This window comes from Phascolarctos cinereus, unplaced genomic scaffold (genome assembly GCF_003287225.1).
Source record: "Phascolarctos cinereus isolate Bilbo 61053 unplaced genomic scaffold, phaCin_HiC Scaffold_726;HRSCAF=1367, whole genome shotgun sequence".
Lineage (NCBI taxonomy): Eukaryota > Metazoa > Chordata > Mammalia > Diprotodontia > Phascolarctidae > Phascolarctos > Phascolarctos cinereus.
Genome location: NW_027556098.1, coordinates 173,059,991 through 173,075,189, shown reverse-complemented (window position 1 = coordinate 173,075,189; position 15,199 = coordinate 173,059,991). Strand labels below are relative to the sequence as shown.

At 43.4% G+C, this 15,199-nt stretch overlaps 1 protein-coding gene across 2 annotated transcripts in view; it reads left to right on the top strand.

Annotated features, from left to right (window-relative positions):
- Nucleotides 1–15,199, top strand: part of TMPRSS13 (transmembrane serine protease 13) — a 103,753-nt gene that overhangs the window by 50,905 nt on the left and 37,649 nt on the right. The window contains exon 1 of one of the 2 annotated variants that reach the window (XM_078146846.1): nucleotides 791–969. The exons of the other annotated variant lie outside the window; for it this stretch is intronic. Coding sequence (XP_078002972.1) covers nucleotides 949–969 — 21 coding nt within the window. The 5' untranslated portion in view covers nucleotides 791–948. Of the gene's footprint in view, nucleotides 1–790; nucleotides 970–15,199 lie in introns of those variants that run through there. 2 annotated transcript variants of the gene reach the window in all.

Below are 15,199 nucleotides of genomic sequence, written 5' to 3'. Positions count from 1 at the left end.
TTTCTTCAGGAGGATAACATTTTATCCTAGAGTCTTTTAAGCTCTGATCAATAGGAAGGTTCTTAGAAATTCAGCTGTACCTTTCTTACTGCAATTTTGGATAACTCCCTCTTTCATATTAATAATCATCATAATAATCATAATTCACAATTTTATAGTGCTTTATAAAAGGCTTACAAAGCACTTTCCTCACAATTACTCTGAAAGGCAAGTACTGCAAACTTATTCACAACCACCCTCATCACCTCCGCCCCGCTTCCTTTAATGGATGAAGAAATAGTGGCTGAGAAAGGTTAAGTTACTTGCTTATGGTCACACAGTTAGTATGAACCAAAGTAGGATTCAAACTCTGGTCCCTCTAATGTCTTCCCTCATTCCAGGTCTCTTTCTCTCATACCACACTGCTTCTTTGTCTATCTCTTTGGATTTTGAAGCTTGAGATGGAACACAGGCAGTAATACAGGTTTCAGCCTCTTCTGGCCTGGATCTCTTCTGATGCCTGCTATGTGAACTAGGTGATATTGGAGAAGCTTTGGTGGGGGATATTTTTTTTTAGGTGCTGAGGGGGATAACACTATCTACATTTCTCTAGGTTCCTGCTCTTTCTTCTTAAGTACCAGGCCCACACCCCCACACAAAGCTTCACCCAAAGGTGCCGCTAAGGTGATAGTTTCAGGCAAAGTCTCTAGTATTCACTGAGTAACTGGGGATCCAGCTGGAGGAGGGGTGGAGGGACAGGTCCAGCTAGTTCTGCCTTGTTGTTTATACATCACATTACCTCATACATCCCAACTACCTTGCTCCCCCGCCCCATTTCTGACGGGGACCAGCCCTTTAGGCCTTTGAACCAGCCTCTTTTTTCCCCTCCTGTACCTGGGACACCAGAGTCCAGTACAACATGGATCCGCTCATCAGCTGAGTTGGGGAGGTTTCATCCCACCTGAAATCATGGAGGGTGACAACCACCCGGTAAGCTAACTCTGGGAAACCTTGTTCAGCTAGTTCCTCCTAGGAGGTGGTTAGATTCCAGGGAGGGTTTGGAAGGAAGGCTCAGGAGAAGCAGAATCATGTGGTTTCATCATTTGCCTTAGATTTCTTTTTCTTTCTTTCTTTCTTTTTCTCTTTCTTTCTTTTGCTTTCTTTCCTTCTTTCCTTTCTTTTTTCCTTCCTTTCTTCCTTCCTCCCTCCCTTCCTCCCTTCTTTCCTTCCTTCCTTTTCTCCCTGCCCTTCTTTTTTTCTTTCTCTCTTCTCTCTCTCTCTCTCTCTCTCTCTCTCTCTCTCTCTCTCTCTCTCTCTCTCTCTCTCTCTCTCTCTCTCTTTGTTTCCTAAATTTTGAATATAGCTTTTTACATGTAATGGCTACTTTGATCAGAGATCTCCATCTCTTTTTTTCTCAGGAAGGAGTTGATGGGGGAGAGAAACCAATGGAGATTTGGGGTTTGGTCAGTGGGAGTAACCAGGCTGGGGTGAGGGGAGGGTCAAGCTCATGCATTTTCTTTAAGTGCTACATACTGACTTTACACCCTGTGGGTGCTTAGTTATTTCCAATTACTTGTCGATCTGTGTTGATTATAACCTTTCTGGGGTTTAGAGACTCATGGATGGGAAAGGACCTTTAGTGAGGATGCCATTCATCTCTGCTTCTAGACATTTAAACCATTTCAGATAGATGTGACTCTTTCATAACTTTTTATAATTTTAAAGGAGGTTTCACGGTCTTCCTTGGCCAACCATTCTCTCACTTAATAATTGTTGCTATTATGATGTTGGGAAGCTCTTTCTCATTTTGCTGTTGTTTAGTAGTTTTTGATCATGTCTGACTCTTTGTGATCCCTTTCGTGATTTTGATACTGGAGTGATTTTTCATTTCCTTCTCCAGCTCATTTTACAGATGAGGAAACTGAGGTCCAGGGAGGTTAAATGATTTGCCCAAAGCCTCACAGTTGGTAATTAGGATTTGAACCCAGGTCCTCTGCCTTCAGTGACCTGTTCCACCAAACCACTTTGCCCTAGGTACTTGAGGCAGTTTTTCAGATTTCAAAATATCTGATATCCTTGTGATTACTCTCTCTACAACCCTCTCTGAGCTTTAGGAGATGATCTTTGAGAATTGTTATAGGAAAAAAAAAACTAACTACTTTACCACCTGATGGTCCACAAACTGGTGACAAAGCTTGCTGGATTTAGTTAGGTAGTAAGCATTTATTAAGCACCTGCTATGTACCAGGTACTTTACAAACTATCTCCTTTAATCTTTATAACAACCTTGTGAAGTATTATCCTTGTTTTATAGGGGAGGAAACGAATGACAGACAGAAGTTAAGTGACATGCCCAGGGTCACAGAGTTCTAAGCGTCTGAGGCTAGATTTGAACTCAGGTCTTCCTCACTCCAGGCCCAGCGCTATGTTCTTTGCACCACCTAGCACAACAAGCACCCCATTAGGCCTGGTCTTTCAGGAACCTTTGAGAACTCTGGATCACCTCCATTCCATAATGAGGCAGTTGAGAAGGTAGAGTGAACCCAAAGGTCTTTGGTAAATGATACCTCAGCCTTCTCTTCTTCAGGTGAAATCATTCCAATTCCTTGACTCTTTTCTCAGAGATATTTTCCCATCCCACTTACTCCTCACATTTCTTTAGTATCTCTTCACTTGTACTGGGACTCTAAAAAAGCCCAAGAAATAGTGATTTTAAAGGGGTCTATTCCAGGGGTGGGGAACCTGTGGCCTACAGGCCACATGTGGCCCTCTAGGTTCTTTTATTAAGGAGATTTGTTCTATGAAGTTGGGATTCAGTCGAAGGGCCTCACTTGAGGACCTAGAGGGCCGCACATGGCCTCGAGATAGTTCCCCACCCCTAGTCTATTCTATGCTTTACTTCTCCTTATGCATGTGGTGTGTATTAGCGCCACTCAGACCAGCCTGAGAAAGCCTGTTGCAAAATTTTTAGTGTGAATATTTAGACCTCCGAAGTGGTCAATCTCTATATAAGTCAAGTCTTGATTTATTGTTTTGTTGATTTTCTAGATTTAAAAAAGTGTTAATAATACAGATTAAACTTAAAAGGGTGTGTTCATACATACCTTCCCCAAGCCTGGGTATTAAACATTTACCAGAGCACCCCTGTATTGTTCTATAAGCCTTGCTTGAGCTCAATGAAGTGCAGTAGAAGGCTCAGAGAATGAAGTCATCACCAGACTAGAGGCTAATAATAATAATAATAATGATAGGCATTTATGTAGCACTTTAAGTTTTATGAAGTGCTTTATATCCATTATCTCATTTGAGCCTCACAACACCCATGGTTACAGAGGTACGAAGCTGATTTGGAGTGGGGCTTGCTATTCACTCTGACTCCCAGATCCTTTTCTACCAGACTTGTCACTCTTCTATCCTTCCCTTTAGTTTCTCTGGCTACATTCCCCCTCTCCCCCTCCCCCCCTACTCTGGGTAGGCACCTCCTTGTCCATAATGAATTGTGTTCTGTTTACTTTTGTCTTCTCCAGGTTGCTAAATTCATCTTGGAGTCCCACTTAGTTGAATGAGTGGAACTTGCTAATCGCTTGTCAATAGGTGAGAAAGGGGCAGGCCTGAGGTGTAGGAGAGCTGGACTTGGAGGCTTCATGACACATGGTTGCTTGGTGAGAGTGACCTTGGGTCAACATTTGCTAAGGACACTCATTTCCAACATGTAAGAGCTGAGAGTGGGATTGTTCTTGTTGGTAGAAAAGTGGTGACTAGTGAACAATTAATTCCTAGGTGCCCCATGATGTGGCATGGCAGGTGCCACATAGGCCCCTGAGTGGCAAACTTTCACTCTTGAGGTGAGCAATTTTAATTCCCTCCTCTGTGGTCTCTGAGTTCATCCCTTTGTTTGGCGTGGCACCTCTCCATCGGATATTGTTCCAGGGTGCTTGCAGGCTGGGCTCTTTAAAACCTTTGGAAGGCACAGTCTGGAGGCTCATGCTGGTGAGGTAGGGGTTGAGGAAGAACAGAGATGACCCATCGACTTTAAGTTTTACGTGCCGTGGTGTCCTACTAGTAACAGAAGAACAGTCATAGGTGTTCACTCTGACAGCATGCGAGCTGGTGGCTTAAAAAGATTGTTGTCCATTCATGATGGCCATTCATTACATTTTCACTAGAGCCTCCAGGGATAGTGTGGAAGAGGAGATGGGATGGCTTCCCTTCTATATCCAAGGAAGGAAAACAGGACATTTCAAATGTCAAAGAATTGGATTATTGGCCTTTCAAAGATAATCATTTTAGAGTTGAAAGGGATCTTAGTTCAACCCCCTCATTTTACAGATAAGGAAGCTGAGACCAGAGGCGTTATACACTTGCTCCAGGCCACACAAATAGTGGGTGACAGAACCAGAATATGAATGTATCTCTTCGGACTCCAAAGCTAGGGCCCTTCCACTGCACAGTGGAAACTTCCACTCATAGAATAGATTTTCTTTTGATGGTCTTTTTGTCATCTTTCATTTTACTGATGAGGAAACTGAGACCTAGAGAAGCCTTAAGTGGTCTGTTGAAGGTCAGGCAGGTAGTAAGGGAAAAAATGTAAAACAGTCTGCAAATTGAGTTTTTGCAAGTAAAATATAATTTAATACATGAAGTGAACTTGATATTCAAACAAACTGTTGCAGACAATTTTGTTAAGCAAAGAATTCTTTTGTAAAGTGAATATTTTGACTCCTTGATGTACCTATAGTCAAGACATTTATTGAGCACCTACTTTGGGCCAGGCCCAGTGTTAAATGTTGAGAATAAAAATATGAAAAAAAAAGACAGTCCCTGCTTTCAAGCAGCTTACAATTTAATGAGTAAAGATAAAACACAAAAGGAAACTGAAAAGGGGGAGGAGAAGGTACCTTACGAGGTGGCATGGTGGAGAAATCCAAGAAGTCCTTATATAGTGCAGTCAGGTGAGAAATGTGTTGTTTGACTTGAGCGCCCTACTTAAATGGGAGTTTTAGTGTTCATGGCTCCACTCTCCAATCAGAGGAGGAGAAGGTAGTGATGAGGTATGAGGACCAAGGCTGATTTGATCTTGCAGGATGATGGGGTTTCCCAATGATGACATTCCTGGGCATGGTGGAGAAGTGGGTCAGAGGAGTCCCAAAGTAGTGCAGCTAGGTGGGCAGGAAATGATCCATGAACTGGGTTCTGGCTCCATCACTTTAGGCTCCAACCTGCCTACACTTCTTCATCCTGTACTGTCCTTAATTCTTGTCCACATCCTTCCACAGGTGCACTTTGTGAGATATGCCCAAGGTGTTGGTGGCCTTCCTCTAGTTCTTCCAATATCAGAGTCGGGGGTGCAGTGTAAGATTAGGGATGTTGCCTTATCTTTCTCACTCCCCTTCATGGCTGACCAGCCTCCATTTCCCAATATATGTGACCTTGGTGATGAATTTGATGTCTCTTCTCATACCCAGCTAACAGCATCCGTATACTTACCATTTATCTTACCACTGCTTTTTGGGCCTTCTTTAGGTTGAATTCCTGCTTAAAGAATGATCACCCCATGAATTCACATGCTTTCAAAATTTAGTTTTTCTTATATCAAGCACTCTTAGAACAAGACCTTCTTCAAACATCACCTTAAAACAGCCAGGTTTTATTAGGGTCTATTTTGAGCCGAATAACGCTAAGACTCTAGGCCTGTGGGGATAGCTGAAGACACCCTCCCAAGACCAGGCCTGGCACGCCACCAAGCTGTCAGACCATCAGATAGAAAACCCTTGGTCTAAGCCTGCTGCTGTGGTTCCCTCCCTCCTCTCCACTTCCCCCAGAGTAATAGTGAATGTTTATATAGCGCTTCAAGGTTTGCAGAGAGCTTTACGTATAATCTCTGTTGATCCTCAAGTCAGCACTATGAAGTGGAAATCTAGACTTGATGTCAGGAAAAAACTTCTATTGATGACAGCTTTTGGCGCTATCCAAAATGGCCTTTCTCAGGAGGAAGTGGGTTCTCTGTCTCACAGCGGTGATTCTCCTTGGGGGTATAGGTTATATTAAATAACTGTTGAGGAGCCTTCCAACTCTAAAATTCTGTGATTCTAAGCGGGGGTTATTACTTTCATTCCTATTTTACACATGGGGAGACTGAGGTTCAGAGAGACTAGATGATCTGACCAGCATTACATAGCTAGTACACGTCTCAGATAGGATTCAAACCCAGACTCCCTGACTACCAGTGCAGTGGTCTATTAGAGGTCCCATGCTGCCTGTCTCACAAAGCATACAAAATGTAAGTTCTTCCCAGGCCGCTGGCCACGTACTTGGGAGAGGTAGAGTTGGGTTAGCCTGATGGCAGCTCCCTGCATCTGAAGCTGTCAATCCTATGTAGGCATCTCGCTTAGGTTGCAGGTTCCCCTTCTCCCTAGTGGATTCATCCTTTTATACTGAACAGCCAATATAGTTTTGTGTGTGTGTGTGTGTAGGTGTATGACTCCTACGGTGACATCTAGGAATTCTGATTTGTGTAACATTTAAATGGCTTGTTGTCTTGAAATGTATCTGCCCCTTTGTGCAGCAATATTGGGGGTGGAGGTGACAATCCAGGGCATGCAGGAAGCTGTTTAGGGTGGGTGGGGGTAGGATGAGTACCAGGGCCAGAGAATAGGGACAGTCTGGCTCCCTGGGGCTCGGAGGGCCGAATCCTACTCAGCCTTATGGGTGACAGTGACAGCGTGGGGGCATCCTTGACTCCACTCTGGGGGTGAGGGATGGGAGGAGATGGAATCAAGAGTAAAGGACTGACATTTTAATCCCCACTAGCATCCATATTATCCCTGGGTCTATGGGGATACAGGCACTGTGCTCTTTCTGAAGGGTAGGAGAAGAAAGGGCACTCTGTCCAGGGCCGTGAAAGCATGAGGAGGTTCCATGCCTGGGCTAGGAAGAGTCAACTGGCTGTGAGTCGATTGTCTTGGGGCTTTTGTTTGTTTCTGGTAGGGAGCACCAAAAAGAGAGAAACTGTTATTCAACCTAGTCTGGGCCAGTCCAATTCTGTGCAATCCAATCCAACCCAAACCTGATTTAATTCTGCTTGTCTTTCCACAGTCAAAGGGCTCCACACACTCACTATAGGGAATGCCAGGCCTTTCTGATGCCCTTAGGGCTTCCAGGAGAGGAGAAAGTTCCCTTTTCTCTCCCTCCCCACTCCAGAACGCATCCAGGGTTGAAGAAAGTTCACAGTGGAAGGTTCTGATGTTCCTTGTGTCCTTTTATCTCTTTAGGGAATCACTAGGAGGCAATAGGACCTTCAGCAAGGCACTAGTGGGTGGTCTAGGAACTTGGCCTCTGGCTGTTATGTTCAATGTGTGAATGTTGGGGGGGAAAGAGCATCCTATGGGTTGGCCACATACAGCTGCCCTGCTTAGTAGCTGTCTCTCTATTGAAGCACAGACACCGAGTCCCAGGAGGTGCTCTGGGAGGTCCTCTTCAGCCCTGGCATCTTTCCTGAGGTTTCTGGACCCTCGGATCACTGGTCCCAGATGGATGTCTCTCTATGAGAATGATCTGGCTGGCTGATTATCAGACTATGCCCTCTGAGTTATTCAAGGCAATGCATTGCAACATTGTGCTCCCAGAGGAATTCCACTTTTCTCTTTGTGCAACTGTTTCTCCCCCTCAATCTGCCTCCATGCTAGCAAGTAGGAGTTTCATCAGGGGGAGGGCATCTGCTATACTCAATACTGTCAGAGCCCTAGAAGTGACAACTGTGGGTGTTACTAACACTGTAGTTCAGGACCTCCCCCCTTCTACCCCTACCAGGGTATTTCCCATTAGTATACCAGCCTCTAATACTCCATTAACTTTAACTAATACTAAATGTCTAAAACGAACACATAATAGTTACATAACATCCCACTCATAAACCTGAATCACATGCTCCCACCAATGCACTTACCACTGCCTGTTGGGAGGAGTGGGCATGCATTTAAGGTACCGGGGTATTAAGGCACATATCTAGGGAATTCTTGTGACCGTGGTGGTACAGAGTTCTGGAACTAAAGATTTTGATATCTCCATACTGTCTTAGGCATTGTCCGTCCAAGTTACCTGATGAGTGTAGTTTCTGTGTTGAGCCAGATATTTGTACTACTAAGCTAGGTCAATCCTTGCTGGGCTGGGCTAACTAACACCTCTCTGGGCACAGTCGCTGCTGGGTGACTTTAGCTGTGGAGATGCTTCTCTGATGATCTGTTCACTGCTCAGCTAGGCCTAATCCTTGACAAGATATAGTACCTATCACTTCCAGTCTCCGGTTTAGTTGTTGCCTGCAGCTGAAGTAGTGTTACATTCCTTTTGGAAAAAGCGGTGACATTTATCGTAATATTGGCAAAAACCCCTCCAGCGTTCCTTTGGCAGGATTCTTCTCCCCTTTGCAACAACAATTCTCATGCAATGCAGAGAAATCTCTTCTGTCTTCTCTTCTTATTTTTTGTCAGCCGCTGTACTTAGGAGGAAGCAAAGTTGTCCTCTTTAATCTTTCTTCTCCTCAGCCTCAAGTGGCAGGTGAGAGAGTAAAGTATATCCTTTCAAACCTACCAGATGTGGTTCAGCAACTAGCTGGGTGGTTCAGTGGATAAAGTGTTGGGCCTGGAGTCAGGATTACCTGACTAGCTGTGTGAGTCACTTAACCTCTGTTTGCCTTAATCCTCTGGAGAAGGGAACGGCAAACCACCTCAGTATCCTTGCTGAGAAATCCCCATAGCCAGTAATGGCGTGCTGTGGTTCACATGGTCACGAAGAGTCAGAGACGGCTGAACAACAAAAACGACAACATTTCAGAACGTGCAGCTATAGAATAGTCCAGTGAAATAAATATTAGATACGGAGTTAGAGGATATGCGTTCAAATTCTACCTCGGATGCTTACTTCAGCAGCTGCTTTTCTTCCAAGCGCCGAGTCAGATTAATGTCCCAGACAAGTAAAGAAGAGTCACTCCCTCATCCCTTACATTTAATCGTTCATGTTCTCTCACCACCCCTTCCCCCCGCCATACTCCCCTCACCTGTGAAGTGACTCAGGAGCAAAGCATTTCTTTATTCAAAGCTAACAAGTCTGCAGGGAATCTAACCTACGATCTCAACTTCATTAGCCCTGCTGTCTAACCAACTACCTAATAAGACACGAACGCGGATGCTGGCTGTGGAAGCAGAAGATTTTGGCTTAAATTTCACCTCTGACACTACCTTTCTGATTGTGCAATTATATTGAGATTAGTTATCAAAATTTTTTAAAAGAGTTCAAACACCCCAGGTGAAGAACTCTTATACTAGATGATTGCTAAAGTTGCTCTCTATGCTAACATTGTTATTTGATGGTTGTTTGAGTTTCCCCCTTCCATCCCTACGCAGGAACCACCCAAGTGGTCAGGGCTGGGGATGGAGGGTGTCACCATAAGAGAGGAAGTGCATTCTAGTCCCATCCATCTACCACCACGCCCACTATCAGGAGAGGATTGTGGAATTTAGAGTCAAAAGGAAACTTTGGGATCATGTAATATGGTCCTGCAGCTCTCTATTTTTACAGAAGAGGAAACTGGGATGCCAAAAGAGAAAGTGACACTCATGTTGGCACAAGTAGGAAATAGCAGAGTGAGGATCCAAACCTAGTTCCAAATCTGCTATGTGGCTGGTGTCAGGCTCAAATAGAAGTGGATCCCTGTGGGCCACATATTGACTTAGAAAAGCACAAACTAACATTATCTAGGTTGTATTGTTATTTACATCATATTTCCCAGTTACATTTTAATCCAGTTGAGGCTATATGATGGAGTGTTGTGGGTCATATTGGACACTGTTGCCTGCCTCTCCCATGCCATAGCCTCTTCTTCCTTCTGAGCAGAAAGCGTGAGGCAGCTCCTGGTACACAGTACAGAAAGTGTTACACAAAGGCCTTACCTCTTCGTTTAGAGGCAACGTGGAGAAAGCAATGCTATCAAGTAGAAGACCTGGGTTCAAATCTTGGCTGTGTGACTTTGAGCAAAGTCACTTAACCACCCTAGACCTCAGTTTCCTCAATTCTGAAATCATAGTAAAACCATTCATATAGCACTCTAAGATTTGCAAAGCACTTCACAAATATCTCATTTTATCCTCATAGCCGTTATGGGAGGTAGGAACTATTAGCATCCCAGTTGTACAGATGAGAACACTTGAGGCAAACAGGGGTGAGGTGACCTGCCCAGGGTCATGCAGCTGGTAAGTACTAAGCAAGAAGGTTGGAATAGATGGCCTCTGAGGTTCCTTTCAGTTCCAGATCTATGATCCCAGAAAGTCACAGTGAAATTCTACTGTATATTTATTAAGTGCCTACTGCATGCAAAACAATGTGTCTATAACAATCCAGTGAGAGAGGTTATCCAATCACTATTGGTGTTGTTCAGTGATTTCAGTTGTGTCTAATAATTGGCAAAGACACTGGAATGGTTTGCCATTTCCTTCTCCATCTCATTTTACAGATTAGGAAACTGAGGCAAACTGGGTTAAGTGACTTGCCCAGGGTCATACAGCTAGTAAGGTCTGAGGCTGGATTTGAACTCAGGAAGATGAGTCTTCCTGACTCTGGTCCCAGCACTCTATCCACTGCGCCACCTAGCTGCCCACAATCCAAGCATTAGTATCTCCATTTTATAGGTGGAGAAAGAAAGAGATCAAGGGTCCTGCCCTCAGTCACCCAGCTATTAAGTCTTCTGGCTAGGACTGGATCCCAGATCCTCTGACTCCAAGACTAGGGATCTTTCCACTTTAGCCCAGTTGCCTGCCTAGGTAACGTAGGGGGCCTTATGGGGCTTATAGTTAAATAAGGGATTAGGACACATGCACAGATAAGTATATTCACAATCTAACAAGAGTGGTTTGGGGTGGTTCTAGGGGGAAAAAGTAATTAGGCATCTGGGAAGTTTCTGGGAAATTCTCTTGGTGGCCTGGCCCCAGGACTATGAGAATGCAGTCTTCACCTCTTTCCTTAGAAGGCACAAGGGTCAGAAACCTTTCCTAGAGCAAGTGACTGTGGTGGGGGGGGGCAGAGAATGCAAGTCCCCAGGAAGTGCAGAGAGGCCAGGGACCTACTTACTCTTTCTTCCCTTGTAAAAGCAGAAAAGCACCAGGTTACCATGATAATAGGCAAAAGGCAAATTGCTACTTAAGGGAAAATCTTCCCTCAAAGATGCACTAGGTTGAAAATTAAGAATTTTAATCCTGGTTCAGCTACTAAATAATAGCTTGGGCAGATCATTTAATCTCTTTACGCCTTTAGTTCTTCATGGGTAAAATGGGTATGATCTTCCCTATTTTTCTCACAGGATTGTGAAGGATAAAATGCAATAATTTATTTTAAATGTGAGTGCTTTGAAAAGTAGCAAGCTGTGTGGGTATGGAAGAGATTTCTCTGTTTTCTTTTAGAGCTTCTCTCTTTGCTCTTCTCTGGGGGAGAGGCAAGTCTGTGACCACTATCTTTTTCACTGCTAAGATAGTATGTCTCTGGTCTCAGGTCTAGGAGTTGGATACCAGCAAGGGGAAGGCAGAGAGCTATAGGGGTCACTGCCTCAGAGAGAGGAGGGGAGAGAGTAATTCCTCAGATAGGGAAACTTTTAGGGAAGAGAGGTGGAAATGAGGATGGTGGGTGGGTGGGCAAGGCCATGCAGTCTCGGGAAGGAAGGTCCTCTATGTCCCTGAGGCCTGTAAGGAGCCAAAGGACACACACCAATTCTCTACCTTCATTATTCTTTTCAGTACCTATTCCTTCCCCTGTCATGTTTCTGAGGGAGCTCAATGGAATCAAATCCTGGGCCTGTGATTTACTAGTGATGCGATCAGGAACAAGTCATTTAATCTCTCTGAACTTCAGTTGCTCATCTGTTAAATGGGAATAATAAACCTTGCATTACCTGCCCACAAAGGTTTGCTGTGAGGAAAACACTATAGAAAAGTGAATGGTTGTTATTATTATTAGTAATACTAATTATTGTTAATCATATTATCAGTAATACTAATTAGTATTAGTAATAATATTAACAAAACAACGGTTCAATGATTAATAATAATAATCAAAACTTCTCATTTTTTTCTACGGAATCCAAATGGAAATGGTCCTAGGGCAAGTCATTATCCTGTTATTATTATTTTCTATTTAATATTCTGAGGACAACTGCACAAGTAGCTAAAATAACTGTATTTTTTTGTAATTTCAATTTAAAAAGTTTTAGGTTATGAATGTATTTTTGTAAGCTCATTAAAAATATCCATAACTTAATAATAATAATAATAAGTAGCAGTAGTAGTAGTAGTAATAGTGGTGGTAGTAGTAACAGTTTAGTAGTAATAGTAATAGTGGTGGTAGTAGTGGCAAGATGGCAATGTTGGGAAATGGTAATGGTGGCAGTAGTGGTAGCAAGGTGGCAGTGGTAGGTGGTGGTAGCAGTGGTGGTAGTGGCCCTAGTTATGGTAGTTCAGGTGCTAGTTGTAGTGGTAGTGGTAGTAGAGATTTGTGGGTTGAGTAGGAAGAACCCTGACCTGAAATATGGATTAGAGCTTGAGGACACTCTTACCTTAGAGATATTTTTTAGCCTAATTGCTTCACATCAACAAACTGAGGCACAGAGAATGCATAGCTGCCACAAAGCTAGGAAGAATAGCAAACGCATCAGATGCCAAGAGTCAAGATCCAAAAGCATCTCAAATGCCTTAATTTTGTCTTGCAGCTGAGACCTCCTATATGTATTGTCTTCTCCGTTAGAATGTGAGCTCCTTGAGAGCAAGACTATCTTGCTTTTATTTATGTCCTCAGCTCTTTGCTCAGTGCTTTTCACTTAATAAATTCTCAATAAATGCTTTTTCATTTACTAATTTTTTTTTTAATGAGCTCTAGTGGGGATAAATGTAAAATTCTAAAAAGATTTAAAAAAAAACAACCTCAGAAATACAGGATGTAGCTGGTAAAGCTAGCCAGGGGTTTGCCTGGAATAGATCAGGGGGGTTTAGTAGACTGCCACCCCGATATGAATCAGTGGTATCATATGGCAGCCAAGAAGAAAGTGCAAACTTAGGCTGAGTTAAAAGTTGCCCAGTACTGAGAAAGGGACCAGTCATGGTCCCCTGGTCCTCTACACTGCTCAGACCTCATCTGGAATATGGTTTTCTGAGGACCACATTTTAGGAAGGTCATAGACAAACTCAAGTATGTCATAGACATGTTCATATAGACAGTATGACCAGGATGATTAAGGACCTTGAGATCTTGCCAAACAAGGACTGATGTGGTTTTAGGAGCAAGAGACAGTTGACTTTTAGAAAAGACCACTAAGAAGGGACAAAATAACTGTCTCTAAGTGCTGTCGTGGAGAACAGGGTTTAGATTTGTTCTACTTGGTGTAAGGGGCTAGAACCAGGAGCGATGGGGAGAAGTCTCAGCGAAGTGGATTAGTAGACTTAGGCTTGGCTTAAATAAAACTTTCTAACAATTAGCACTGCCCAAAGTAGAGGTCTTCAAGTAGTTGTTGAATGGCTTATCAGGGTTGCTCTAGAGGGGATTCCTGTTCAGCTATGCATTAGGCTAAGTGACATCTGAGGTCCCTTCCAACCCTGAAATTCTCTGTGTTTGTGAACTCAGATTATTTATCCGTGGTAGAGCTGGGACTCCAACCCAGGCCTTCAGACTCCAAATCTAGGGCTTTCCCCACTGCTCCACAGATGTCGTAGTTGCTGTATAACTTTGGGCAGTTTCTTTACTCTCTTGAAGCCTGAAAAAAAATTATCTACAGGCCTTCCTTTTGACTCCTAATTCTGTTGCCCTACTATAGGCCTTCATTGCTATCTGCTTGGACTATTTCAACAGCCTTCCTACTGCCAGTCCTTTGTTGTTATTGTTGTGGTTAAGTGAATGAATGACTCACAGTGGCTTGTATTTATAGAACACTCTAAGATCAACAAAGTTCTGAGTGTAGGGGATAGAATGCTGGATTTGAAACAGAAGATTTGGGGCTTAAATCCTAGTTCTAACACTAGAACTAAGGTCACTGTGTAACCTTAGGCAAGTCGCTTGACAGCTCTGAGTCTCAAGTTACCTCACCCACAAAAGGGGAATGATAATACTTTGCTATGACTTGCCTTACAAGGTTGTTATAAAAAAAAATCTTGTAAATTGTAAAATGATATGAAAGGGTGAATATAGTGTAGTGGAAAGAGCCATGGATTAGTAGTCAGAAATCTAGGTGCTATTTTAGTCGCTGTGCGATCTGGGCAAGGCACTTGAAGACTTTGTGCCTTGGTTTCCTTCTCTGTAAAATAAACATATTATTTATATATCATATATTACATGCAAAATAAATAAATAAATAAAAGTGAAAACAACACTCCAGGGGTTGTTGGTTGGATCACATGACCTCTAAGGTATCTTCTGGCTCTAAATGCTATGATTCTATGATTGTCATCAGCCTGATTCCAGGTGGTATTCTCTTGGGCATTGCTGTTTTCCTCTGGAAAGAGGCATTTTAATAGTCCCACTGGGTTCTACTTAGGACCCATTAGAAATATCTTCCCTCATCTAGACCTCAGAAGACACTAGCCTCACCCTCAAGTCTACTTCCCAGGCAAATTGTCTGACTTGCTCCTCACACATAGCATTCCATCTCTATGCCTTTCCTTGGGCAGTCACCCCTTCCCTGGAAGGCTCCCCTTCCCTAGCTCCACCTCTTGCTTCCTCCAGGGCCCAACTCAAGGGGCTCCTTCTGTGAGAGGCCTCTGTTAGCACTCTCCTTACTTCAAATTCCTTCGGGTTTTCTTTGAGGGATGGGGGATGGGGAGGATGAATTGGAATTTATGATTTCATAAATGGAGGGATTCCCAGTATGGAAACTAGCTCTACCAGTGCAGATTGGCAACTTCTCTGCAACTCGAAGTCTAAGAGTTACCTGGGTCACATTAGGGGTTTAATGATTCGCTCAACATCATAGAGCCAGTATTTGTCAGGGGCAGGATTTTGAACCTGGGTCTTCTTGATTCTTTTTATATTTACTTTGTACATATTTTGTATACACATACACAGAGGCAGTGTGGTATAGTGGTTGAAAAGTTAGCCTCAGTGTTAGGAAGACCTGGGTTCAAGTCCTACTTCTGACAGAAGAGGCAAGTCAGTCTCTCTGAGTCCTATGCACACTCCCAAGACCAGGAAGTTTCGT